This window comes from Capricornis sumatraensis, chromosome X (genome assembly GCF_032405125.1).
Source record: "Capricornis sumatraensis isolate serow.1 chromosome X, serow.2, whole genome shotgun sequence".
NCBI lineage: Eukaryota > Metazoa > Chordata > Mammalia > Artiodactyla > Bovidae > Capricornis > Capricornis sumatraensis.
In genome coordinates, this window is record NC_091092.1 from 99,740,010 (window position 1) to 99,765,876 (window position 25,867).

Here is a 25,867-nt window from a genome sequence, read left to right on the forward strand (position 1 = left end):
TATCTTCTTTGGAGAAATGTCTGTTTAGGTCTTTTCCCTACTTTTTGATTGGATTGTTTGTTTTTCTGGCATTGAGTTGTATGAGCTGCTTGTATATTTTGAAAATTAATCCTTTGTCAGTTGTTTAATTTCCTATTATTTTCTCCCATTCTGAGGGTTGTCTTTTCACCTTGCTTATAGTTTCCTTTGCTATGCAAAAGCTTTTAAGTTTAATCAGGTCCCACTTGTTTACTTTTGTTTTTATTTCTTTATTTATTTATTTTTTTACTTTCTTTTACTTTACAATACTGTATTGGTTTTGCCATACATTGACATGAATCCACCACGGGTGTACATGCGTTCCCAAACATGAACCCCTCTCCCACCTCCCTCCCCATAACATCTATTACTCTCAGAGGTGGGTCATAGAGGATCTTGCTTTATGTCATCGAGTGTTCTGCCTATGTTTTCCTCTAAGAGCTTTATAGTTTCTGGTCTTATTAGCTCTGGTCTTATATTTAGCTCTTTAATCCATTTTGACCTATCTTTGTGTAGAGTGTTAGGAAGTATTCTAATTTCATTATTTTACATGTAGCTGTCCAGTTTTCCCAGCACCATTTATTGAAGAGGCTGTCTTTGCCCCATTATATATTCTTGCCTCTTGCATTGTATATTCTTGTCAAAAATAAGGTACCTATAAGTGTATGGGTTTATTTGTGGGCTTTCTATTTTGTTCCATTGGTCTATATTTCAGTTTTTGTGCCAGTACCATACTGTCTTGATGACTGTAGCTTTGTAGTATAATCTGAAGTCAGGAAGGTTGATTCCTCCAGTTCCATTCACCTTTCTCAAGACTGCTTTGGCTGTTCAGGGTCTTTTGTGTTTCCTTAAGAATTGTGAATTTTTTTGTTCTAGTTCTGTGAAAAATGCCGTTGGCAATTTGATAGGGATTGCATTGAATCTATAGCTTGTGTTTGGTAGTATAGTCATTTTCACAATATTGATTCTTCCTACCCAGGAAGATGAAATATCTCTCCATCTGTTTATGTCATCTTTGATTTCTTTCATTAGTGTCTCATAATTTTATGTGTACAGTTCTTTTGTCTCCTTAGGTAGGTTTATTCCTAGATATTTAATTCTTTTTGTTACAATGGTGAATGAGATTGATTCCTTAATTTCTCTTTCTGATTTTTCATTGTTAGTATATAGACATGCAAGTGGTTTCCATGTATTGATTTTGTATCCTGCAACTTTACTGAATTCACTGATTAGCTCTAGTAATTTTCTGATACTATCTTTGGGGTTTTCTACGTACAATATCATGTCATCTGCAAACAGTGAGAGCTTTACTTCTTCTTTTCCAATCTGGATTCATTTTATTTCTTTCTCTTCTCTGCTGTAGCTAGGATTTCCAGAACTATGTTGAATAATAGTGGCAAAAGTGGACACCCTTGTCTTGTTCCTGATCTTAGGGGGAATGCTTTCAGTTTTTCACCATTGAGAATAATGTTTGTTGTAGGCTTATCGTATATGGCCTTTACTATGTTGAGGTAGGTTCCTTCTATGCCCATTTTTTTGAAGAGTTTTAATAATAAATGGGTGCTTAATTTTGTCAAAGGCTTTTTCTGCGTCTATTGAGATGATCATATGGTTTTTATCTTTCAATTTGTTAATATGGTATATCACACTGACTGATTTCTGTATATTGAAGAATCTTTGCATCCTGGAATAGACCCAACTTGATTATGGTATATGAGCTTTTCGATGTGTTGCTGAATTCTCTTTGCTAAAATTTTGTTGAGGATTTTTGCATGTATGTTCATCAGTGATATTGGCCTGTAGTTTTCTTTTTGTGTGTTGTCTTTGTCTGGTTTTGGTGTCAGGGTGATGGTGGCATCATAGAATGAATTTGGAAGTGTTCCTTCCTCCACAATTTTTAAAAAGAGTTTTAGAATAATAGGCATTAGCTCTTCTCTAAATGTTGGATAGCTCCTGTGAAGCCATCTGGTCCTAGGATTTTGTTTTTGGGGAGATTTTTTTTTTTTTATCATAGCTTCTATTTCAGTGCTTGTAATTGGGTTGTTCATAATTTCTGTTTCTTCCTGGTTCAGTCTTAGAAGACTGAAATTTTCTAAGAATCTGTCCATTTCTTCCAGGTTATCCATTTTATTGCCATAGAGTTGTTCATAATAGTTTCTTATGATCCTTTGTATTTCTGCATTGTCTGCTGTAACCTCTCCTTTTTCATTTCTAATTTTGTTGATTTGATTTGTCTCTCTTTTGTTCTTGATGAGTCTGACTAAAGGCTTGTCTATTTTGTTTATCTTCTCAAAGAACCAGCTTTTAGTTTTATTAATCTTTACTATTGTTTCTTTCATTTCTTTTTCATTTATTTCTGCTTGGATCTTTATGATTTCTTTCCTTCTACTAATTTTGGGGAATTTTTGTTCTTCTTTTTCCAGTTGTTTTAGGTGTAAAGTTAGGTTGTCTGTTTGATATTTTTCTTGTCTCTTGAGGTAGGATTGTATTGCTATAAACTTCCCTTTTAGAACTGCTTTTGCTGCATCCTATAGGTTATGAGTTGTTGTGTTTTCATTGTCATTTGTTTCTAGAATTTTTTAATTTCCCTTTTGATTTCTTCAGTAACCTGTTGGTTATTTAGAAACGTGTTGTTTAGTCTTCATGTGTTTGTGTTTCTTACACTTTTTCCCCTTGTAATTGACATCTAGTCTCATAGCATTATGCTTGGAGAAGATGCTTGATAATTTCAATTTTCATAAATTTGCCGAGGTTTGATTTGTGACCTAAGATGTAGTCTATCCTGGAGAGTGTCCCATGTGCACTTGAGAAGAGGGTATATTCCATCTGCATTTGGATGGAATGTCCTGAAGATATCAATGAGAACCATCTCATCTAATGTATCAGTTAAGACTTGTGTTTGCTTATTAATTTTCTGTTTTGATGATCTGTCCATTGGTGTGAGTGAGGTGTTAAAATCTCCTACTATTATTGTGTTACTGTCAATTTCTCCTTTTATGTCTGTTAGTGTTTGTCTTATGTATTGAGGTGCTCCTATGTTGGGTACATAGATATTTATGATTGTTATGTCTTCCTTCCTCTTGGAATGATGCCTTGATTATTATGTAGTGTCCTTCCTTATCTCTTGTAATCTTTATTTTAAGGTCTGTTTTGTCTGATATGAGGATTGCTACTCCATCTTTCTTTTGCTTCCTGTTTGCATGGAATATATTTTTTCCATCCTCTCATTTTTCAGTCTATATGTGTCTAGAGGTCTGAAGTGGGTTTCTTGTAGACAGCATATATATGGGTCTTGTTTTTATATCCATTCAGCATCTGTGTCTTTTGGTTGGAGGATTTAATCCATTTACATTTAAAGTAATTATTGGTATATATGTTACTACTGCCATTTTCTAATTGTTTGGGGTTGATTTTGTAGGTCTTTTTTCTTTGGTTGTATTTCTTGACTATATATATATATATATATATATATATATATATATGTATATCCCTTTAAAATTTGTTGTAAAGCTGGTTTGGTGGTACTGAATTCTCAACTTTTGCTTGTCTGAAAAGCTTTTTATTTCTCCATCAATTTTGAATGAGATCCTTGCTGGGTATAGTAATCTTGATTGTAGATTTTTCCCTTTCAGTACTTTAAATATATCCTGACATTCCCTTCTGGCCTGCAGAGTTTCTGCTGAAAGATCAGCTGTTAAGCGTATGGGGTTTCCTTTGTATGTTACTTGTTGCTTCTCCCTTGCTGCTTTTAATATTCTTTGTGTTTAGTCTTTGTTAGTTTGACTAGTATGTGTCTTGGCGTGTTTCTCCTTGGGTTTATCCTGTATGGGACTCTTTGTGCCTCTTGGACTTGATTCACTATTTCCTTTTCCATGTTGGGGAAATTTTCAACTATAATTTCTTCAAAAATTTTCTCATACACTTTCTTTTTCTCTTCTTCTCCTAGGACCCCTATAATTCAAATGTTGGTACATTTGATATGGTCCAGAGGTCTCTGAGACTGTCTTCAGCTCTTTTCATTCTTTTTACTTTATTCTGCTCTTCAGAAGTTATTTCCACCCTTTTATCTTCCAGGTCACTAATTCGTTCTTCTGCTTCAGATATTCTGCTATTGATTCCTTCTAGAGTATTTTTACTTTCAGTAATTGTGTCGTTTGTCTCTGTGTATTTATTCTTTAATTCTTTAGGTCTTTGTTAATTGATTCTTACATTTTCTCCATTTTGTTTTCAAGGTTTTTGATCATCTTTACTATTATTATTCTGAAGTCTTTTTCAGGTAATTTGCCTATTTCCTCTTCATTTATTTGGACTTCGGTGTTTCTAGTTTGTTCCTTCATTTGTGTAGTATTTCTCTGCCTTTTCATTATTTATTTAGTTATTGTGTTTGAGGTCTTCTTTTCCCAGGCTTGAAGGAAAGTTGAATTCTTTCCTTGAAGAAGGTTGAATTCTTTCTTCCTTTTGGTTTCTGCTGTCCTCAGGTTGGTCCAGTGGTTTGTGTGAGCTTTGTTTAGGATGAGATTTGTGCTGAGTTTTTGTTCGTATGTTTGTTTTTCCTCTGATGGGCAAGGCTGAGTGAGGTGGTAATCCTGTTTGCTGATGATTGGGTTTGTATTTTCGTTTTGTTGTTTAGATGAGGCATTCTGCACAGGGGCGACTGGTGGCTGGGTGATGCTGGGTCTTGTATTCAAGTGGTTTCCTTTGTGTGAGTTCTCACTATTTGATACTCCCTAGTGTTAGTTCTCTGGTAGTCTAGGGTCTTGGAGTCAGTGCTCCTACTCCAAAAGCTCAAGGATTGATCTTTGGTCAGGAATGAAGATTCCACAAGCGGTTTCTTATGGCATTAAGTGAGATTAAAACAAATATCAAAAAATGAGAAACCAAAGATGAATCCCAGACAAATGGCAGTTACAAAATCAGGCAGATAATAATTAAAATAATGGAATTTACACATTTACATATATACCCATGATCAAATTGAAAACAGTCCAACAAAAATAAAGTACAGTAGACTGACCCAGCAAACAAAGGAAATCAAAAATTATATGTACCAGTTAAGAACAAAACTGACTTAAGCACAAACTGGAAAACAAAACTAAAGCAAGGCACCAAGTGGAAAATAAAGCAATGAAAACAAATCTAATAAATATGTTGAGAGGAAAGGAAAGAAGGAAAAAAAAGAAAGAATAGATATGCAAAGTTAAATAGAGGTAGATGAAGATTTATACATTAAAGATTAACTCTCAGTGGAAAAGAACAGTAGGAAAGGTAAACAAAGGAATAAATGTAGAAAAAAATATAATAGGTTTAAAAAATTAAAATTATAAAAAAGGGAAAAGGAAAAAAAAACAGAAAAAGAAAAGAAAAAAAAAGAGAAAATTTCACAGAACTGCAGAAGCCCAATGTAGAGGCAGAGGCTTATAATAATAATAGAAAGTGTGACTGAATATACACATATACATATACACCCCTAGGCGTAGGGTCCAAAACAGTCCAACAAATATAGAGTACAATAGATTGACCCAGCGAACAAAGGAAAGCAAAAGTTATATCTACCAGAACAAAACTAATTAGAGCACAAACTGGAAAACAAAACTAAAGCAAGGTGCCAATTAGGGAATAAATAATGAAAATAAAACTAACAAATATGTTAAGAGGAAAGGAGAGAAAGAAAAGAAAGGACAGACATGCAATTTAAATAGAGGTAGATAAAGTAGATTTATATACATTAAAGATTAACTGCAAGGGGGAAAGAACAGTAGGAAAAAGCAAACAAAGAAATAAATGTAGAAAAAATAATAGATTTAAACATTAAAAACTAAAATTAAAAAAGAGAAAAGAAAAAATGAGGAAAACTCCACAGAACTGCAAAAGCCCAACATAGAGGCAGAGGTTTATGACAATAAGCAATGTGGCTGAGAAAGAAAAAAAAAAAGCTCAAAAACTTAATTGGATTTCTTCATGCCAATAAAATCTACAACTACAACAGAGGGGGAAGAAAAGAAAAGAAAATCTGAAAGAATTTATAGAACAAGTCAAAAAATAAGAATAATAAATGTTTTTCTTGAATCATTGCTGTCAGTCCTTTCCCTCGCTGAGAGTCACAGTCCATCTTAACTCTCTAGGATGCCCTCCAACACTCTGCTGATCTCTGGACCTGCTATGGAGGCAGCTCAGATTCTAGTCTGGTCTTACTCCTATGTGTTCCTGCCTCCATTGTCTACAGTTATCAGAGCTAGTGCGTTTTCTTTTGTGGGAACTCTCATTGGCCTTTTATATATTCCATAGACACAGAGTCTGCTTAGTTGATTGTGTGGATTTAATCTGCAGCTTGTACAGCTGGTGGGAAGATTTTGGGTCTTCTTTCTTAGCCACACTGCCCCTGGGTTTCAATTTCCACCTCTGGATATGGGTCGTCCACTGGTGTTTGCTCCTGGGGCTGCCTTGGAGAACTTGGGTTTGCCCATGAGGGCCATATTCGGAGGTGGTGCAGCTGCTTGGGTTGCAGGGGTTCTGGCGGAACCAGGTACTCAGGGGGTGTTGGCAGCTAGGGCAGCAGGAAATATAGTGCTCTAGAAGGGTATGACAACCAGTATTAGCCAATACACTCCAGTATTCTTGTCTGGAGAACCCCTTCTCTGACAGAGAAGTCTGGCAGGCCACAGCCTGCAGAGTTATACAGAGTTGGACCTGACCGAAGTGACCCTACACGCATAGATGCAAGACATTTTTTTGCCTGTGGTAGCTCTGGCCCAGTGAGAGTTAAGCGTGAAGTTGGTACAGCTGCTTGGCTTGTGGGGACCCTAGCGGCACCAAGTGTGCAGGCACACGGACTGCCTCTGACACAGGTGTTATGGCCCTATGAGTCTTTTTTCCAGTCTTTTGTAGCTGTTGATCAAAAGGCCTCTTTGGCCAGTCTTTCTCCATAGCTCTGTCCATTCAGGCACACAGAGGGCCCCCCCTGGCTGGGATCCTACTCTGTAGATTGGCACATCAGGCACTTAAAGGGTCACCCTCGGTGGGGTCCTACTCTGCAGTTCACTGCATCAGGCATTTGATGGGCCAGCCTCTCTGTTGTTCAACTGCAGGTGCTGGCCTGGGTTGGGGGAGAGGTTATGGTGATAGCTCCACCCACTACGTGTGACTTAGTAGTATGGCCTTGCTTCCATGTGTGCCTGGCTTTCCTCCACAGGCATTTCCCACCATGAACTCCTCCCTCACATCCCCTAGATCCATCTCTCTGCAGTCAACAGCAGCCCTTGCCCTGGGATTGTTCCACAATCCCTAAACTCCAGCTCCCAGCCACTGCCCCTTCCAGGAGACCTGTATTCCTGTCCTGGGTGTGTATGGCTGTGGCAAGGACTGTCTGATTCTCATTCCATTTAGGGTGCCACAGATCAGCTGTTTCACTCTCAGCCTTAAATGTTTCTACTCTGACTCAGACAACTGCCCCAATTTGGGGATCAGACCCCTGCTTCAGTTCCCCCACCCGCTGAGGGCAGGTCCCTTTGTACTAACACTTCTGTTTGTCCCCAGTTCCTTCATTCTACCAAATTTTGCATGGTTCTGTATATTCTTTTCCACTGGTCAGGTACTCTTGTCCACTCTCAGCTTCTATTCTGCATGCACTTCTGTGTCTGAAGGTGTATTTCTGATGTATCTGAGGAGAGAGATGTACTCCACCTCCACCTACTCCACCACCATCTTTTTCTCCCCCTTTTCCCCCTTTATGCACCATAAAATCAGGTCTCAAGAAGAAACAAACAAGTAAAAATAAGTTTGATGAAGGCTTATCCTGTCCATGTAGATGCATTTCATTTTAAACCCACCCTATATTTAGTCAAGAAAACCAGACCATAGGGCGGTCCTAAGATGCTGGAGGAATAGGACAGGGAGACCACTTTTTCCCCTACAAATTCATCAGAACATTTGAAAACTGAGTAAATTCCACAAAACAACTTCTGAATGCTGGCAGAGTACATCGGGCACCCAGAAAAGCAGCCCACTGTCTTCAAAAGGAGGTAGGAAAAAATATAAAAGATAAAAAGAGAGACAAAAGCGGTAGGGACGGAGATCCGTCCCAGGAAGGAAGTCTTAAAAAAGGGAGAAGTTTCCAAACACCAGGAAACACTCTCACTGCCAGGTCTGTGGCAAGCCTTGGAACCTCAGAGGGCAACATAACTGGGAGAAAAAATAAATAAATAATTAAAACCCATAGATTACATGCCCAGTGGTAACTCCCAGTGGAGAAGCAGCTCAGACGCCCGCATCCATCACTAGCAAGCGGGGGCTGGGCAAGAGAGGCACAGGCTGCATTGCTTAGAGTAAGGACCGGGCCTGAATGCCCCATGGGCAATCTGAGGAAACTAACTTGATATAGCAAACCAGACTGTGGGATAGCTCTCCAGTGAAAAGCCCTAACCGAAGACACCTCCAGGCCAGCTCACAGAACAAAGGACTGAGCAGAGATAGCTGGCTGCGGACTGGCCCATCCCCCGCTGGAGACAGGCAGGCAAGGGCAGCCAGAGCCGGAAGGGCGCAGTCACGGCCCCAGAGAGGCATCCTATACCAAACTGCAAGCAAGCTTCGTTGCTAACCAAGACTTCCTGGGATTCTGGACGGTCGACATCCACCTGAGAAGGTGTGCCGGTTGTACACCCAGAAAACTGAGAGGCAGGGACGGAGGAGGTTGATAAGTTGCAGCGACCACGCTCACCAAACACCTGGTCACCCGCGCTGCTCGGACCTGGGAAGGGCACAAAACGCAGGCCCAACCAAGTCTGCGCCTTTGAGGAGTACCTGAGAACCTGAACCTGAGCAGCTTAGGCCTGGGAAGTGCATACAACCCAGGGCTCGCCTCAGATAGTTCCCAGCAGAGCAACTTAGAGCCTAAGCAGTGTAGACAGGGAAAGCACACACGCCGTGAGCAGGAGTAAACCCAGTGTGGTTGAGACACTGTGAGCACTCCCCACACACACCAGTGATATTTGTTTGCAGTGTTCCTCCCTCCCCACAGCACGACTGAACAAGTGAGGCTAAGAAAGTGTCCACTACCGTCCCCTTGTGTCAGGGTGGAAATTTGACACTGAAGAGACCAGCAAACAAAAGAAGCTAAAACAGAGGGAACTGCCTTGGAAATAACAGATGGAGAAGTCTTGAGGCTACTGTAAGAATAAGACTGAAAACCAGAGGCAGAAGGCTTAACTCCAAATCCTGAGAACATCAGAGAACTCCTGACTCCAGGGAACATTAATTGATAGGAGCTCATCAAACGCCTCCATACCTACACTGAAACCAAGCACCACCCAAGGGGCAAGTTCCAGAGCAAGACATACCACGCAAATTCTCCAGCAACACAGGAACATAGCCCTTTGCTTCAACATACAGGCTGCCCAAAGTCACACCAAACCTACTGACATCTCATAACTCATTACTGGACACTTCATTGCACTCCAGAGAAAAGAAATCCAGCTCCACCCACCAGAACACCAACACAAGCTTCCCTAACCAGGAAACCTTGACAAGCCACCTGTCCAACCACACCCACAGCAAGGAAACTCCACAAGAAAGAGAACCCCACAAACTGCCAGAATACCAAAAGGCCACACGAAACACAACAATATAAACAAGAGGCAAAGAAATATCCAGAAGGTAAAGGAACAGGATAAATGCTCGGCAAACCAAACAAAAGAGGAAGAGAGGGAATCTACCTGATAAAGAATTCCAAATAATGATAGTGATTATGATCCCAAATCTTGAAAACAAAATGGAGTTACAGATAAATAGCCTGGAGACAAGGATTGAGAAGATGCAAAAAAAGTTTAACAAGGACCTAAGAAGTGAACTCGCTTAGTCGTGTCCAAATCTTTGTGACCCCGTGGACTGTAGCCTACCAGGCTCCTCCATCCATGAGATTTTCCAGGCAAGAATACTGGAGTGGGTTATCATTTCCTTCCCCAGGAGATCTTCCCAACCCAGAATTTGAACCTGGGTTTCCCACGTTGTAGGCAGACGCTTTACCATCTGAGCCACCAGGGAAGTCTAACAAGGACCTAGAATAAATTAAAAAGAGTCAATATATGATGAATAATGCAATAAATGAGATCAAAAACACTCTGGAGGGAACCAACAGTAGAATAACGGAGGCAGAAGATAGAATAAGTGAGGTAGAAGATAGAATGGCAGAAATAAGTGAATCAGAGAGGAAAAAGGAAAACGAATTAAAAGAAATGAGGACAATCCCAGAGACCTCTGGGACAATGTTAAACACCCCAACATTCAATCCATAGCAATCCCAGAAGAAGAAGACAAAAAAAAAAAAAAAGGACCATGATAAAATACATGAGGAGATAATAGTTGAAAACTTTCCTAAAATGGGGAAGGAAATAGCCACCCAAGTACAAGAAACGCAGAATCCCAAACAGGATAAACCCAAGGCAAAACACCCCAAGACACATATTAATCAAATTAACAAAGATCAAACACAAAGAACAAATATTAAAAGCAGCAAGGGAAAAACAACAAATAACACACAAGGGTATTCCCATAAGGATAACAGCTGTTCTTTCAATAGAAACTCTTCAGACCAGGAGGGAATGGCAGGACATACTTAAAAGTGATGAAAGAAAATAACCTACAGCCCAGATTACTGTACCCAGCAAGGATCTCATTCAAATATGAAGGAGAAATCAAAAGCTTTACAGACAAACAAAAGCTGAGAGAATTCAGCACCACCAAACCAGCTCTTCAACAAATGCTAAAGGATCTTCTCTAGGCAGGAAACACAGAAAGGGTGTATAAACTTGAACCCAAAACAATAAAGTAAATAGCAATGGGATCATACTTATCAATAATTACCTTAAATGTAAATGGGTTGAATGCCCCAACCAAAAGACAAAGACTGGCTGAATGGATACAAAAACAAGACCCCTATATATGCTGTCTACAAGAGACCCACCTCAAAACAAGGGACACATACAGACTGAAAGTGAAGAGTGGAAAAAGATATTCCAAGCAAATAGAGACCAAAAGAAAGCAGGAGTAGCAATACTCATATCAGATAAAATAGACTTTAAAACAAAAGCTGTGAAAAGAGAAAAAGAAGAACACTACATAATAATCAAAGGATCAATCCAAAAAGAAGATATAACAATTATAAATATATATGCCCCCAACATAGGAGCACCACAATATGTAAGACAAATGCTAACAAGTATGAAAGGGGAAATTAATAATAACACAATAATAGTGGGAGATATTAATACCCCACTCATACCTATGGATAGATCAACTAAACAGAAAATTAAAATTAACAAGGAAACACAAACTTTAAATGATACCACAGACCAGTTAGACCTAATTGATATCTATAGGACATTTCACCCCAAAACAATGAATTTCACCTTTTTCTCAAGCGCACATGGAACCTTGTCCAGGATAGATCACATCCTGGGCCATAAATCTAGCCTTGGTAAATTCAAAAAAATTGAATCATTCCAAGCATGTTTTTTGACCACAATGCAGTAAGATTCGATCTCAATTACAGGAGAAAAACTATTAATTCCAACATATGGAGGCTGAACAACACGCTGCTGAGTAACCAACAAATCACAGAAGAAATAAAAAAAGAAATCAAAATATGCATAGAAGCGAATGAAAATGAAAACACAACAACCCAAAACCTGTGGGACACTGTAAAAGCTGTGCTAAAGGGAAGGTTCATAGCAATACAGGCATACCTCAAGAAACAAGAAAAAAGTCAAATAAATAACCTAACTCTACAACTAAAGCAACTAGAAAAGGAAGAAATGAAGAACCCCAGGGTTAATAGAAGGAAAGAAATCTTAAAAATTAGGGCAGAAATAAATGCAAAAGAAACAGAAGAGACCATAGCAAAAATCAACAAAGCCAAAAGCTGGTTCTTTGAAAGATAATAAAATTGACAAACCATTAGCCAGACCCATCAAGAAACAAAGGGAGAAAAATCAAATCAATAAAATTAGAAATGAAAATGGAGAGATCACAACAGACAACACAGAAATACAAAGGATCATAAGAGACTACTATCAGCAACTATGTGCCAATAAAATGGACAACTTGGAAGAAATGGACAAATTCTTAGAAAAGTACAACTTTCCAAAACTGAACCAGGAAGAAACAGAAAATCTTAAGAGACCCATCACAAGCACGGAAATTGAAACTGTAATCAGAAATCTTCCAGCAAACAAAAGCCCAGGACCAGACGGCTTCACAGCTGAATTCTACCAAAAACTTAGAGACGAGCTAACATCTATCCTACTCAAACTCTTCCAGAAAATTGCAGAGGAAGGTAAACCGCCAAAAACATTCTATGAGGCCACCATCACCCTAATACCAAAATCTGACAAAGATGCCATAAAAAAGAAAACTACAAGCCAGTATCACTGATGAACATAGATGCAAAAATCCTTAACAAAATTCTAGCAAACAGAATTCAACAACACATTAAAAAGATCATACATCATGACCAAGTGGGCTTTGGTCCCAGGGATGCAAGGATTCTTCAATATCTGCTAATCAATCAATGCAATACACCACATTAACAAATTGAAAAATAAAAACCATATGATTATCTCAATAGGTGCAGAGAAAGCCTTTGAGAAAATTCAACATCCATTTATGATAAAAAACCCTCCAGAAAGCAGGAATAGAAGGAACATACCTCAACATAATAAAAGCTATCTTTGACAAACCCACAGCAAACATTATCCTCAATGGTGAAAAATTGAAAGCATTTCCCCTAAAGTCAGGAACAAGACAAGGGTGCCCACTCTCACCACTTTAGTTTTGGAAGTTTTGGCCACAGCAGTCAGAGCAGAAACAGAAATAAAAGGAATCCAGATTGGAAAAGAAGTAAAACTCTCACTGTCTGCAGATGACATGATCCTCTACATAGAAAACCCTAAAGACTACACGAGAAAATTACTAGAGCTAATCAATGAATATAGTAAAGTTGGAGGATATAAAATCAACACACAAAAATCCCTTGCATTCCTATACACTAATACTGAGAAAATAGAAAAAGAAATTAAGGAAAGAATTCATCATGATTGCAACGAAAAGAATAAAATACATAGGAATATATCTACCTAAAGAAACAAACGACCTATATATAGAAAACTATAAAACACTGAAGAAAGAAATCAAAGAGGACACTAATGGAGAAATATACCGTGTTCATGGATTGGAAAAATCCATATAGTGAAAATGAGTATACTACCCAAAGCAATCTATAGATTCAATGCAACCCCTATCAAGCTACCAATGCTATTTTTCACAGAGCTAGAACAAATAATTTCACAATTTGTATGGAAATACAAAAAAACCTCGAATAGCCAAAGCGATCTTGAGAAAGAAGAATGGAACTGGTCAACCACTTGTAAAAGAATGAAACTAGAACACTTTCTAACACCATACACAAAAATAAACTCCAAATGGATTCAAGATCTAAATGTAAGACCAGAAACTATAAAACTCCTTGAGGAGAACATAGGCAAAATACTCTCCAACATACATCACAGCAGGATCCTCTATGAGCCACCTCACAGAATACTGGAAATAAAAGCAAAAATAAACAAATGGGACATAATTAAAATTAAAAGCTTCTGCACAACAAAGGAAACTATAAGCAAGGTGGAAAGACAGCCTTCAGAATGGGAGAAAATAATAGCAAACCAAGCAAGTGACAAAGAATTAATCTCAAAAATATACAAGCAACTTCTGTAGCTCAATTCCAGAAAAATAAATGACCCAATCAAAAAATGGGCAAAGAAATAAACATTTCTCCAAAGAAGACATACAGATGGCTAACAAACACATGAAAAGATGCTCAACATCACTCATTATCAGAGAAATACAAATCAAAACCACAATGAGGTACCATTTCACACCAGTCAGAATGGCTGTGATCCAAAAGTCTCCAAGCAATTAATGCTGGAGAGGATGTGGAGAAAAGGGAACCCTCTTACACTGTTGGTGGGAATGCAAACTAGTACAGCCACTATGGAGAACAGTGTGGAGATTCCTTAAAAAACTGTAATTAGAACTGCCATATGACCCAGCAATCCCATTGCTGGGCATACACACCAAGGAAACCAGAATTGAAAGAGACACGTGTACCCCAATGTTCATCACAGCACTGTTTACAATAGCCAGGACATGGAAGCAACCTAGATGTCCATCAGCAGACGAATGGATAAGCAAGCTGTGGTACATATACACAATGGAGTATTACTCAGCCATTAAAAAGAATACATTTGAATCAGTTCTAATGAGGTGGATGAAACTGGAGCCTATTATACAGAGTGAAGTCAGCCAGAAAGAAAAACACCAATACAGTATAATAATGCATATATATCAAATTTAGAAAAATGGTAATGATAACCCTGTGTGTGAGACAGCAAAAGAGACACAGATGTACAGAACAGTGTTTTGGACTCTGTGGGAGAGGGTGAAGGTGGGATGATTTGGGAGAATGGCATTGAAACCTGTATATTATCATATGTGAAATGAATCATCAGTCCAGGTTCAAAGCATGATACAGGGTGCTCGGGGCTGGTGCACTGGGATGACCCAGAGGGATGGTATAGGGAGGGAGGTGGGAAGGGCATTCAGGATTGGGAACACATGTACATCCATGGCGGATTCATGTCAATATATGGCAAAACCAATACAATATTGTAAAGTAATTGGCCTCCAATTAAAATAAATTTATATTAAAAAAATAAATCCCATCAGACCAAAAAAAATTGGAGCATAAATTGATTTATGATTTTTTATCATATAAAAATTTCTAGAAATTATCTTTCTCTAGTTTGTATTTTTGTTTAGTTATTGAATTTACCTTTATTGACCATCTCTTATGTTCAGCTAAATGAGATTCAGATTTGTATAACTTGAATTTTCTAAAATAAGATATGCCTATTTGAACACAGTATCCATAGGAACATAAATCTATCAAAAAAGAAATGAGGAAAAAATGAGAATTTGGTGTGAGGTTATAACTTGGGCATTGATGTTTAGATGAACATCTCCATCTTCGCAATCCCAAATAAAATGACTGCAAAATTTTTAAATATGGAGAAGTCACACTTCATCTTAGCCAAAAGGCTGACAAGCAGTGGAGAGTCCATAATAGTGTTGGAGGCCAGGGAGAAGTTCCATCTTCATGCTGCAAATGGTGAAGAATTTCCACTGGATACAGTGCAGGTGAAGTCATTTTGAAGAATTATACCAAGACCAGTGTGAAATTTCACTTCCTAAGGAAGTGACAAGAATGGAGTTGTGGAGTTCTGACAATCTGTAGGGACTTCCACTGGGCTTACTTTCATAGCTATTGATGGATTAAGAGTGTTACTAGGAGGCCCACTGAGTAATAGTCACACTGCAGGGAAAAAGCAATCCCTGCATTAGGGCGTTGCTCTGATGTGGCAGGCAATGAACATGGACTGGCTATACACACTCTGTTCCCAGAGTGGAAGTCGGGTCAGTTTATAAAATGCTTGCATGGAAAAACCTGAAGTTTTTCCTGCAAGGACTCTCCATGGCCCCTGCTTCTTTTAATAGGCTGTGTATGAATTTCTATCAGCCAGCTTCCCACTGACAGGAGGAATCAGAACATTGGAACTGGCAGTGAAGGAAGGAAAGAAGACCTGCCCACCCTAGATTTAGAAAAACATCAGTCTGGATACACTGCTCTTTATTCAAGAATGAACAAGAAACCCAACAGAAGGTTTCTGAAAAGGCTCTGTAACATAAATGGAGAAGAACATAGTATTTAAGGGGCAGAGGAAGAGAAATATTTATTTTAAAAAGATGTTTTCCATAAGAAAATGAATATTTTTGATAATTTGCTTTGTGCTTCCTATTAAGTGGAAAGAAGTATATGAAACAAAGTGGTTAAAGCAAACTGAAGTGAAGGTTAGAAGGAGAAAAGAGAACAAGAGAATACATTTAGAATATTGCTGAATGAGCCCATAGGTGAAAAGGCAAAGGGAGTTCACTAAAGGAGGAAGAAATGTGAGGAAACTAAAAAGCACTATATATAGTAAAAAAAAAAAAAAAAAAAAGAAAGAAAGAAAGAAAGAAAAGAAACTGGAGAAAATGATATGGAAGAGGCAAACTTGAGAAATTCTCCCAGAATGCAGAGGGAAAGGTCACATATGAGAGCAGTGAGATAGGTAATGAAAGGTTGCACAAAAGGTGGAGCTCCTATAATATAGACTGCTGCTGCTGCTGCTAAGTCACTTCAGTCATGTCTGACTCTGTGACCCCACAGATGGCAGCCCACCAGGATCCCCCGTCCCTGGGATTCTCTAGGCAAGAACACTGGAGTGGGTTGCCATTTCCTTCCCCAATGCATGAAAGTGAAAAGTGAAAGTGAAGTCGCTCATTTGTGTCCAACTCTTAGCGACTCCATGGACAGCAGCCCACCAGGCTCCTCTGTCCATGGGATTTTCCAGGCAAGAGTACTGGGGTGGGGCGCCCGTGCCTTCTCCAATAATATAGACAGTTGCTCCTAAAGAATTAAAAGCTAGATTAAAAGCAATCAAATCAATTAAGCATACTATAAGAAAATAATAAAACCAAATTTCTCAGCTATAAAAAGTCACAGATCTATAGACTGAATGCTTAGTGTGTACCAGAGAAAATAATAAAAGAGAGACCAATAAGCAGATATAGTCTGGTATTTTTTTATGTTAATTTCAAGGGCAAAGCAAAGAAATTACCTGACATCCTGAGAGAAAAAGTAGTTTAACCCTCCAAATAAAGAGAAGTTGACATCAGAATGCTATGCAAATTAAATACCAGGAGACAGTGAAGCATTGTCTCTAACTTTTAGAGGAAAATGTATGTGACCCAAAAGTTCTAGACTCAGCCAAGGTACTATTAATGAAAGCAGCAGAAAGATTTTCTCAGATATATGATTTCTCATAAACATGCCACCCACAGTCTTTTCCTGAGAAAGTTGCTTGAACTCCAGCCAGTCATAAAGCAAATTAAATGGTTCAACCTTGGGGGAAGTCATAAAATAAAAGGGTTAACGGTAAGCAATGGAAACAAACGTATGAGTAATTTACAAAATATAAATAAAGTTGAAAACAGATTGTAAATATTTTAAATGTTTATTGAAAGATAAAAGCACAATAAACAGTAAAATGACAAATGCAAGATAGGGATATAAAAAGAAAAAAATACATTATTTTTGTCCATTCAAGGGCATTGTCCCAACAGATGTTAATTTTTGGAATTAACACTTGAACTGACAATTCTTTACAAATTAAAAACAATGAATAGAATTGAAATCTCTCGGACCTGTAAATATTCTTTCTTTAACTCTGCTTAATCAACATACACATGAACATTGTATATAGATTGGTGGTGGGATTTTATGGCATATAAATCTTCAGTGAGTACAGGCATGAAAACATATGCATTTAAAAAATATATATATAATTTGACATAATAAGGAAAATACAATTTTTTAAAAAGTATATATAATTTGACATAGACTCACAATTATGTTAAGAAAAGACATTAATAAAACAGTGGGTTTGGGGTAATGGAAATATCCTATACTTCTTTTTTTTTTTTTTTTAAATTTTAAAATCTTTAATTCTTACATGTGTTCCCAAACATGAACCCCCCTCCCACCTCCCTCCCCATAACATCTCAGTGGGTCATCCCCATGCACCAACCCCAAGCATGCTGTATCCTGCGTCAGACATGGACTGGCGATTCAATTCTTACATGATAGTATACATGATAGAATGCCATTCTCCAAAATCATCCCACCCTCTCCCTCTCCCTCTGAGTCCAAAAGTCCGTTATACACAGCTGTGTCTTTTTTCCTGTCTTGCATACAGGGTCGTCATTGCCATCTTTCTAGATTCCATATATATGTGTTAGTATACTGTATTGGTGTTTTTCTTTCTGGCTTACTTCACTCTGTATAATCGGCTCCAGTATTTTCACATTTGTGTAATGCATATGTATTAATTTTTAGTGGAAAAATAAACATCATTAAAATAAAAATCCTATCGCTATAGCAGAGTATAATTAAAGCAAATCTGTGGTGTTTAATACTTTGTCTTTCCCCCCCCAAATTAAACTTAAGGCATTAGAAAAAAAGTACCAAAAAAACAGATACCCAAGAACTGAAGGAAAAAACAAAACTTAAAAGCAGCATTTTATAAATCAGTAAGCAGAAAAGATCTGAACAAGAGATCAAAGAGTTGAGTCTTAAAAACATACAACAGAATTAACACACTTCTAGTTTGCTGCTCAGGGAAGCAAACCATAATACACAAAATAATGCATTTAAATCACAAATTCAGAGGAAGTAAAATGCACTGCTTATGCTAATTATGATGCAAAATGAGTTTTACAGTAAATACTAATTAGTAAAGCTGACTCAAGGAGTACAATGCTGGAAGTGGCCAAAACTATGGAAATGTTAGGGGAAACCTCTAGAGAGCTACTTCAGTTGTTAAACTGTTTCCTAGTAGTAGGATTCTGAACTTTTTTTCCCTGTATGTGCTCTTTAGTAGTCTCAAAAATTCCACAATAAGCAGGTACTCATTTTGATGTCAGATATGAATAAAGACCAGCTGAAGAAACAGAATCCTCCCATCTCCCAAGACAAAGTGGGCAATTTGTTCCTTTTGAGCTTTAAAGATAGAAATAACTGCCTTTCTAAAAGTTAAGTGAAGTGAAATATTGATGTGCAGTGTGGAAGGACTGCCAAGGTTCAGAGAGCCCAGCCCCTTAATGGCATGAGAGACCTGGTGACTCTGGACTGACTGATGGCCCAGGGACCACTTATGACAAATTGAAATTCTAGGTCCCTGGCTACCTTCATGGCTCTCTGAACTTCTAGAACAGGACAGTAGACAAACGAAGTGCCATACAAACATGAATGCTAAATAATCAATCTCTGCAATTCAATGAACTATCTATGACTTTAATGAAAACGACTTACAAACTGCTCAAATTTTGCACATCTGGATCATGATGTTTGTTTTTGTTTTGTGGGATTTTTTGTGGTTTTTTTCCTTGTTTTTCATTATTTTTTTGTTTCTTTCTTGTTTTTTTTTTCTTTTAATTTTTAACTAGTAACATTAACAGATAAAGTGTTCGTTACTGCTTTCATGAAATAAGTAAAAGAAAGATTGTGATTTTTGACTTCTGCCACTCTGGATATACTACACTCAGAAAAGACTATTGCTCACTTCCATTCCGAAAGAAATAATGGCAAGGCTCTCACATGTTAGAAACACTGCAGAGTATAGTCTATGCATTTGTCATCAAAAATGTAGAGGGAGATGAGCAGGTTAAGAAAAGCATGTAAAAAGGAGATTTTTTTTTTAACAGAACTTTAATATGTGTATATCCTATATGTCTTACTGATTTTGTGCTTACAAATGCAAACATTCATTTACACTTGTTTTTAAAGTGCCCACTTGGTAATGTCACTTTGCTAGGATCAGATTGATGACACTGTGTTCTCCACAGATCTTATGTTGTGAGAAAGGTAAATGAAAGAGGATGTTAGAATGTCATGAGTAGAGATTTGTACAAAGTGTGATAAGGGCATCACAACAGCAAGAGTGACTAAGGCTGTTTCCCAAGCTTGTGTTTCTAAAGAACTTGAGCTCACTGAATTGTGCTGTGCATGCATGTGTGCTCAGTTGTTTCTGACTATTTGCAATCCCATGGACTGTAGCCCACCAGGATCCTCTGTCCATGGGATTTTCCAGGCAAGAATACTGCAGTGGGTTGCCATTTCGGGATAGGCTACCCACTGCAGTATTCTTGCCTGGAGAATCCCCATGGTCAGAAGAGCCTGGTGGGCTACAGTCCATGGGGTCACAAAGACACAACTGGCAACTAAACTAAGCACAGCACAACTTTAAGAAACACCTTTTTGGGTATTTGTGGCTCGTGTTGGTATATCACAGAACATGTGAGATAAAAAGAAATCTGAGAAACTTTGTACAACTCACTGTTTACCAAATATGTGTGTCCATGAAACCCTCTTTCCTAAAATTGTTTATCAAAAGCTCAGGGCTCCAGTGGGTTGAGGGACACACTGTGAACAATGTCTATCTAAAGCATACATTAAATGAAAAAAAAAAAAACCCTTCCTAACTCAAAACACTGGCTTAATTTTTGAATGTTTTCTGTCTTGCATGATATAATTAAATTGCACCTTTAACACTGCATCGACTTCTTTTGTTCTAAGGAAAGCGAAGCACTTTAGCTACAGCTTTCTTTTTCTCAAATGACTAGATTCCCAGCAAAGAAATCTATGCTATACTCAGTTCATAGGAAATAAGAACTGTCAAGTCCCTGGTAGGGCTTGATCTTTTTTATTTATTCCTTTTATTATCGATGACATCTACTGGCAGAGTATACGTGGCCTTTCAACCTTGCCTTGCCTAGACTAGGATGGCTTAATTTTCTATTCTCTTACTAGTATCTGCCCCTTTGCTCAGATATTATCATTTACTGCCAGTTGTTAATAAAGTCAGTTATTCATTCACATTATTCCAAGAAATCTTTGCTGAGTGCCTGCTCTATTCCAGGCACTTTTCTAACATCAGGTGTATGTACAGTGTGAAGGAGAATCACAAGCATGTAAACTTACAACCTAGTGGGGAAGATAACCAATGAACACATTATATTAACAATACAATCTTAAACAAGGCTAAGTGCTAGGATGAAATAAAAATAGTAAACCAAGGATTTTTTTCCTCTTAGGTGAGGTGAACACTTACAAATTGGTGGTCAGGGAAGGCTTCTCTGTGGAGGAGACTTCTGAACTGAGAACCAGATGGTGAAGAGCCAGCTGAATTTTCTGGATCCTCATAAACAGGCACAAAGGAAACTAGAGAAGTCTGGAGTATGCTAGGCCTCTTTTCATTGATTTAGTTTTCAAAAGTGATTTTCCATTTTAAAAATGGAATTTCTCATTCAGTAATGGGACTCCTAGACTTAAGTATGTGCTTTGGCTGGCAAAATTAAATTTCGTAATTCAAATGTTTTCCCTAAAATGTGGGTTCATTTTAATTTCTCAAGGAGGACTGCTATTTGCCAAGTGGGCAGCTGAAGCTCTTCTCTGTTTCTGCCCTTCTGGAGAATGATTTTTCTAAGTGGTATACATTTGCCTTTGTAAAGAATCAGAACAATTTGAATGAAGAATTGCTATTAAATGCTGGTTATCTGAAGAGCTTTAGTTATCCAAGTGTTGTGAGGAAGTTCAGTTCAGAGTCAAAACCCATCTCAGTGGTTTTAAGATTTCACCAGTTTGGCTCCTGTCATTCTAAGCTACCCGACAGTCCCCCCACCCTTATTATGACTATTAACTCATTTTTATCTAAACTGATTTTCTCTTAGATGAAACGATACTGTAGTTTATCTTTAGAAATTGCAAGTTGAACAGTGACAAATTTAAGAATTTAACAACAACCCATATGGATTATAGAACTCCTATAATAACAAATATATTTTGGCAATAAACAGAACAAGTCACTAGCTCATTTCTAAAATTCAACATTCCTTGCCCCTCCCCCCCCTCCTTTTTAAGACAGGAGGGTGACTTTAGTCACCAATTGCTCAAAAACACAGGCTGCAGAGAACAAGGATTTGGATTAGCAAACTTGAACCCTATGGAACTCTTTCTTCTTTATGGACCACCCTGGCACAATTGGGCTAGGAGGAAACCCCTAATAACATTAAGGATAGTTCCCCTTAGCCCTCCTCCCATCCCATTGCACCCCACCCTACCAGCCAGAAGCAGAAGTCTTATGAAGAGCTTGTGAGGAGAACATCCTGTTCTGGTTTCTTCTGTTCCAATGGGTTTGCCAAACACCTCCTTGACCTGGGACACAGGCAGAGTTCAAACCAAGTCTATGTTTATGTTGTCAGGATGCTGGTCTCCCTTTTCTGGAAGACTCCTGACTGTGCCCTCTCTGCTTAAATATTGTAGACGCGACTAGTGTTCTTTCGTATGGTAACCAAGGTGTGAGAGATCGGCTGATCTTTAATTTTGGCAATCTCTTCAATCGTATGCAAGGCCAGTCCTGGATGGGAATACCGGCAAGACCTTTTAGAAACCCCATTTGGGAGGAAGTAGGGAGAATTGGTTTCCACGAGGATTCTCTCCAGCGGGATATTTTTCAGAGCATCCCGGACCTCCCAAGCAGAATGGTAGGTCAGGACTGCTGTGAAGCCCACGGACATGTTGGGGAAGTAGTTCAGAAGAGGCTCGATGACTTGGTAACTACCAATAAAGCAATGCCTATGGATCTTGTAGTCAGAGGGCACAAGTTTTTTCATGATGCCCAGCAGATCACTGTCAGCTTCTCGGCAGTGGAGCACTATGGGCTTCTTTAGAGACACGGCCAGCTGTAGCTGCTTCTCAAATATCTTCTGCTGCTCTGGGATAGGTGTGCTGCACTTATAGGAATAATCCAAGCCAATTTCTCCATATGCTATAGCCTTGGGGTGCCGTAAGGCTTGCATAATGCTTCTTTCTTGAATGTCATTGTAGCAACTTGCAAAATGGGGGTGACAGCCAAAGGTCCCCCAAGTCATGTCGTCTTTCAACATCTCCTCCCATAGACCGTTGTTTAGTGCGCGAGGATCAGAGAAATCAGAGATGCAGCCTTGAAATTCCTTAGGGAAGGAGCGGCTATAAACTTCTCTGAACTTGCCAAAGGTCCCTTTGAAACACAGCTTGGAAAACAGCATTCCCAGGTGACAATGGGTATCAATGAAACCCTCTAGGCTTTGCTGCCAATGGTGCTTTGGCAGGTGGGTATCAATGAAACCCAACTCTAGGCTTTGTTCCCACTGGCTCTTTGGCAGGGAATAATATGCATAGCCTCCCTGATGATGTGGTGGGATCTCCTCTTGGAGATGCCATGTCCCCTCCTTCACGTTGGTTTCTGAACCTTTAGGGAAAAGAAATGAATGAGAACTTAGAGACTGACCTTCTGATGCCATCAACTCTCTGGACCAGTCTGAGGAGGACACTAGAAAACTGGAGGAATAATCACTCCAGTAGCTCTGGCTGCTCCTTCCAGCCAGGTATATGCTGCTGCTGCTGATGCCATGGCCCATGGAAGAGTAGCAAGGAGGCCTGGAACTGCTGGGCCAGTAGCTGGCAGAGTCATGCCAAGGGCCACTGTACCAATTAGGCCAGTAGGTAATCTGCTCAGTTGTGAAGGATGGAGGCTTTGAAGTTTCTGCCACACTGAGTGAGACTGGCTCTTCCTGAGGGAATCCCAATGTAGGAGCCTCACCCAAATCAGACCAGTCACATCCTGAAGAAGGGTGCTCAGTTACCACACCCTGGTTTTGGTGTTTTGGGATTTGTGAAGTATGGTCATGGCTGTCTGAAAATTTTCGGGCAGAAGAGCCTTCTTCAGAAAAGGATGACTTTGGGTCACCAAGTGGCTTCTGCTCAGGCTGTATCATCATTCTTTTGTCACAGACGCCTCCAATCTCTATATTCTCCACTCTGACCTCTGAGGCTGACATTTTTCCGTGACGACCAGAGAAGGGGATACTGCTGGCTCCTCTTTCTCCAGGGCTGGGCTGCTCTGCTGCACTCCCTTTTGTACTAGCGGCAGCCTCTCCTGGCACTGATGGTCCTGGGACTCCCTGAATTGCCTTCAAGTCGACCATTGATGTGCTTTGGTCTTGCTGACTACCTTGCTTTCTCTGTCCGCCATTTGCTTCCTCAGTATTTTGACCGTCAGCTCTGGCTGCAAATTCTGCGTTTGCAGAGTCACAGGAACTGTTTTTGGGATTAACCTTAGCATCCTTTAGAGAAGCCATTTCTTCTCGAAAGCTAGCAAAACAAATGCCGATAGCGCTAAGGCGATTCCAAAGATGAACCTCAAGCACTCCAAATCAGTAGTCTTTGGAGGCTTTTCTACCCACACCGGAGCGTAAGGAATGGGAGAGGTAGGAGGAGAAATTCCCTGGTAGGATGAGGCCCAGGATACCTTGGCTTGAAGGCCACAAGAATGTCCTTTTGGACTTTTAGGTCCTCGGGGCTGCTAGACTCCCCGGGACGTAATATAGAGTTCAAAACTGGCCGGCTGGAGGGGGCCACGTCACTGGGACGCCAGAGGATCCACGTTTGCTGGGGGATCCTACCTTAGCGCTGAACTTGCGCCGCTTCCGCGGCTTCGGGACCGCTCTGCTCTCCTTTTTTTCACTCGCCTGTCCCAGTTCTCAGTGTTCTAGTGATGTCAAGGTTCTTCCACTGAGTTCGTGATCTCAAAGGTATTTGGAAAAGTCACAAAGATCCAACATTCACCGAAAGCCGGGCTCGGCGTCCGAAGCCACAGCGTGCCTCGCGGATCACGGACCAATTCCGCCCCCACCCCCCACCCCGCCTCCAACGGATCTACTTCCGGGTGTCAAAGCACTTCCGGTGACTAGAAAGCACTTCCATTTGGTTTGGAATACGAGGCCCTCGAGAAATATCATAGCCCTCCAAAAGACTACAAGGTGCTTTAGGGACCCCACAGAGGCGCCCCTGAGCTGGCCTGGTGGCCTAGAAGTCCATTTAGCCCATGGAGTGCAGGAGAGCGGGCCGAACCCAGTGCTGGAGAAGGGTGGGGGAAGGGCACAGATCATCCCGCCCACCAGCCCTGGCCACCGGAAGCACTCCTCCAAGCTGGGCCCCACCTTTCTGCCTCTACCTCAGGTCTGTTCCCTCCGCCCACATCCTGCGTCCCAGCCAGCCTACCGTTGGAGCTGCCGCCATTGGAGCCATTGCTGGCTTTTTGTTTCTTTTCTAACCCCCAATTTTTTAAAAAATAAAAAATGTAATTACGGTTTTTAAAAACATAGTTTAAACATACATGGTTTTGAAAACGTAGTTATAATTGTAGCCTATTATCATTTTAGTCCTTTTTTCCCCACTCTGTTTTTTTGTAGCCTAAAAGCATTTCTCTTACTGCTGCATCGTTTTTAAAAACATTATACTAGTGCCTTCAGAATATTCCATGGAACACGTGGATGTGCCATAATTCACCAAATCCTTCCCTTCTTGTTAGATCTGTAATTTCCCCGCTCTAATTTTTTTCTATAGTTAAAAAAGATGCTGCAAATAATATCCTTGCGCCATATGTTTCTCCATATTTTGGTTTGTTTCTTCGGGACTGCATGCCCAAAAATGGAGTTAGACAAAGTGTAGGAATTTTAAAATGGCTCCTCATAGCGTCACAGTACCTCAGAATAATAATTTAAAATCTCGTAGGTAATGAATAATCCTACCAGGCTCATTTAATATAAATAAAACTAGTGCCTCACAAATAATTTGTTCTTATCTGATAATTTTTGAGTGAATGTTTTCCTTTTTTAAAATTGACCCTGGTACATTTTAAATTGTTTTTATTTTTTTTTAGGATCTTTTAAAAATTAATTAGAAATTTTTAATGAAAGAAAATTTTGTCATATTTCCTACAATTTTTAATTTGTATATTGCTTGTTTTTAATTTGTATTTTAGTAACTTATTTTTGAAGTAACTTATTTTTATAGTTAAATTTTAATATTTTTCTGTCATAATTTTCTCTTTTCATAACTCAGAAATGATCATCCTCTCTTTAAGGGCTTTGACATATATACACTTTTTTTTGGAGGGTAAAAGGAACCGATTTGTTACATTTAATCTTATAATCTGTCTGGTATTTATTTGGGGTTATAATTTATTTTAGGTGGAGATATACATTGATACTTTTCTACATTAGTACTTTTTAAACTTGTAATATGACTCCTCTTTTATCATGTGCT

General features: G+C 39.1%; 2 protein-coding genes across 2 annotated transcripts in view; one reads left to right on the top strand and one right to left on the bottom strand.

Moving 5' to 3' along the window:
* EFHC2 (EF-hand domain containing 2) overlaps nt 1-25,867 on the top strand; it is a 328,957-nt gene that overhangs the window by 159,244 nt on the left and 143,846 nt on the right. The window lies entirely within an intron of this gene.
* On the bottom strand, nt 22,030-24,847 carry LOC138071023 (putative deoxyribonuclease TATDN2). The gene is made up of 4 exons (XM_068962446.1): nt 24,774-24,847; nt 24,069-24,182; nt 22,887-23,911; nt 22,030-22,838 (listed from the first exon to the last, which is right to left on the bottom strand). The coding sequence occupies exons 1-4, from the start codon at nt 24,845-24,847 to the stop codon at nt 22,030-22,032; spliced, it is 2,022 nt and encodes a 673-aa protein (XP_068818547.1).

What these genes read in the sequence shown, in the direction of transcription:
- LOC138071023 (XM_068962446.1), bottom strand. Translation starts at nt 24,847, where the DNA reads ATGGCTCCAATGGCGGCAGCTCCAACGGTAGGCTGGCTGGGACGCAGG. An exon ending in GCGGAGGGAACAGACCTGAG is followed by an intron (nt 24,183 to 24,773) that starts GTAGAGGCAGAA and finishes CTGGCGTCCCAG; the next exon opens with TGACGTGGCCCCCTCCAGCC. An exon ending in CTTGTGGCCTTCAAGCCAAG is followed by an intron (nt 23,912 to 24,068) that starts GTATCCTGGGCC and finishes TTGTTTTGCTAG; the next exon opens with CTTTCGAGAAGAAATGGCTT.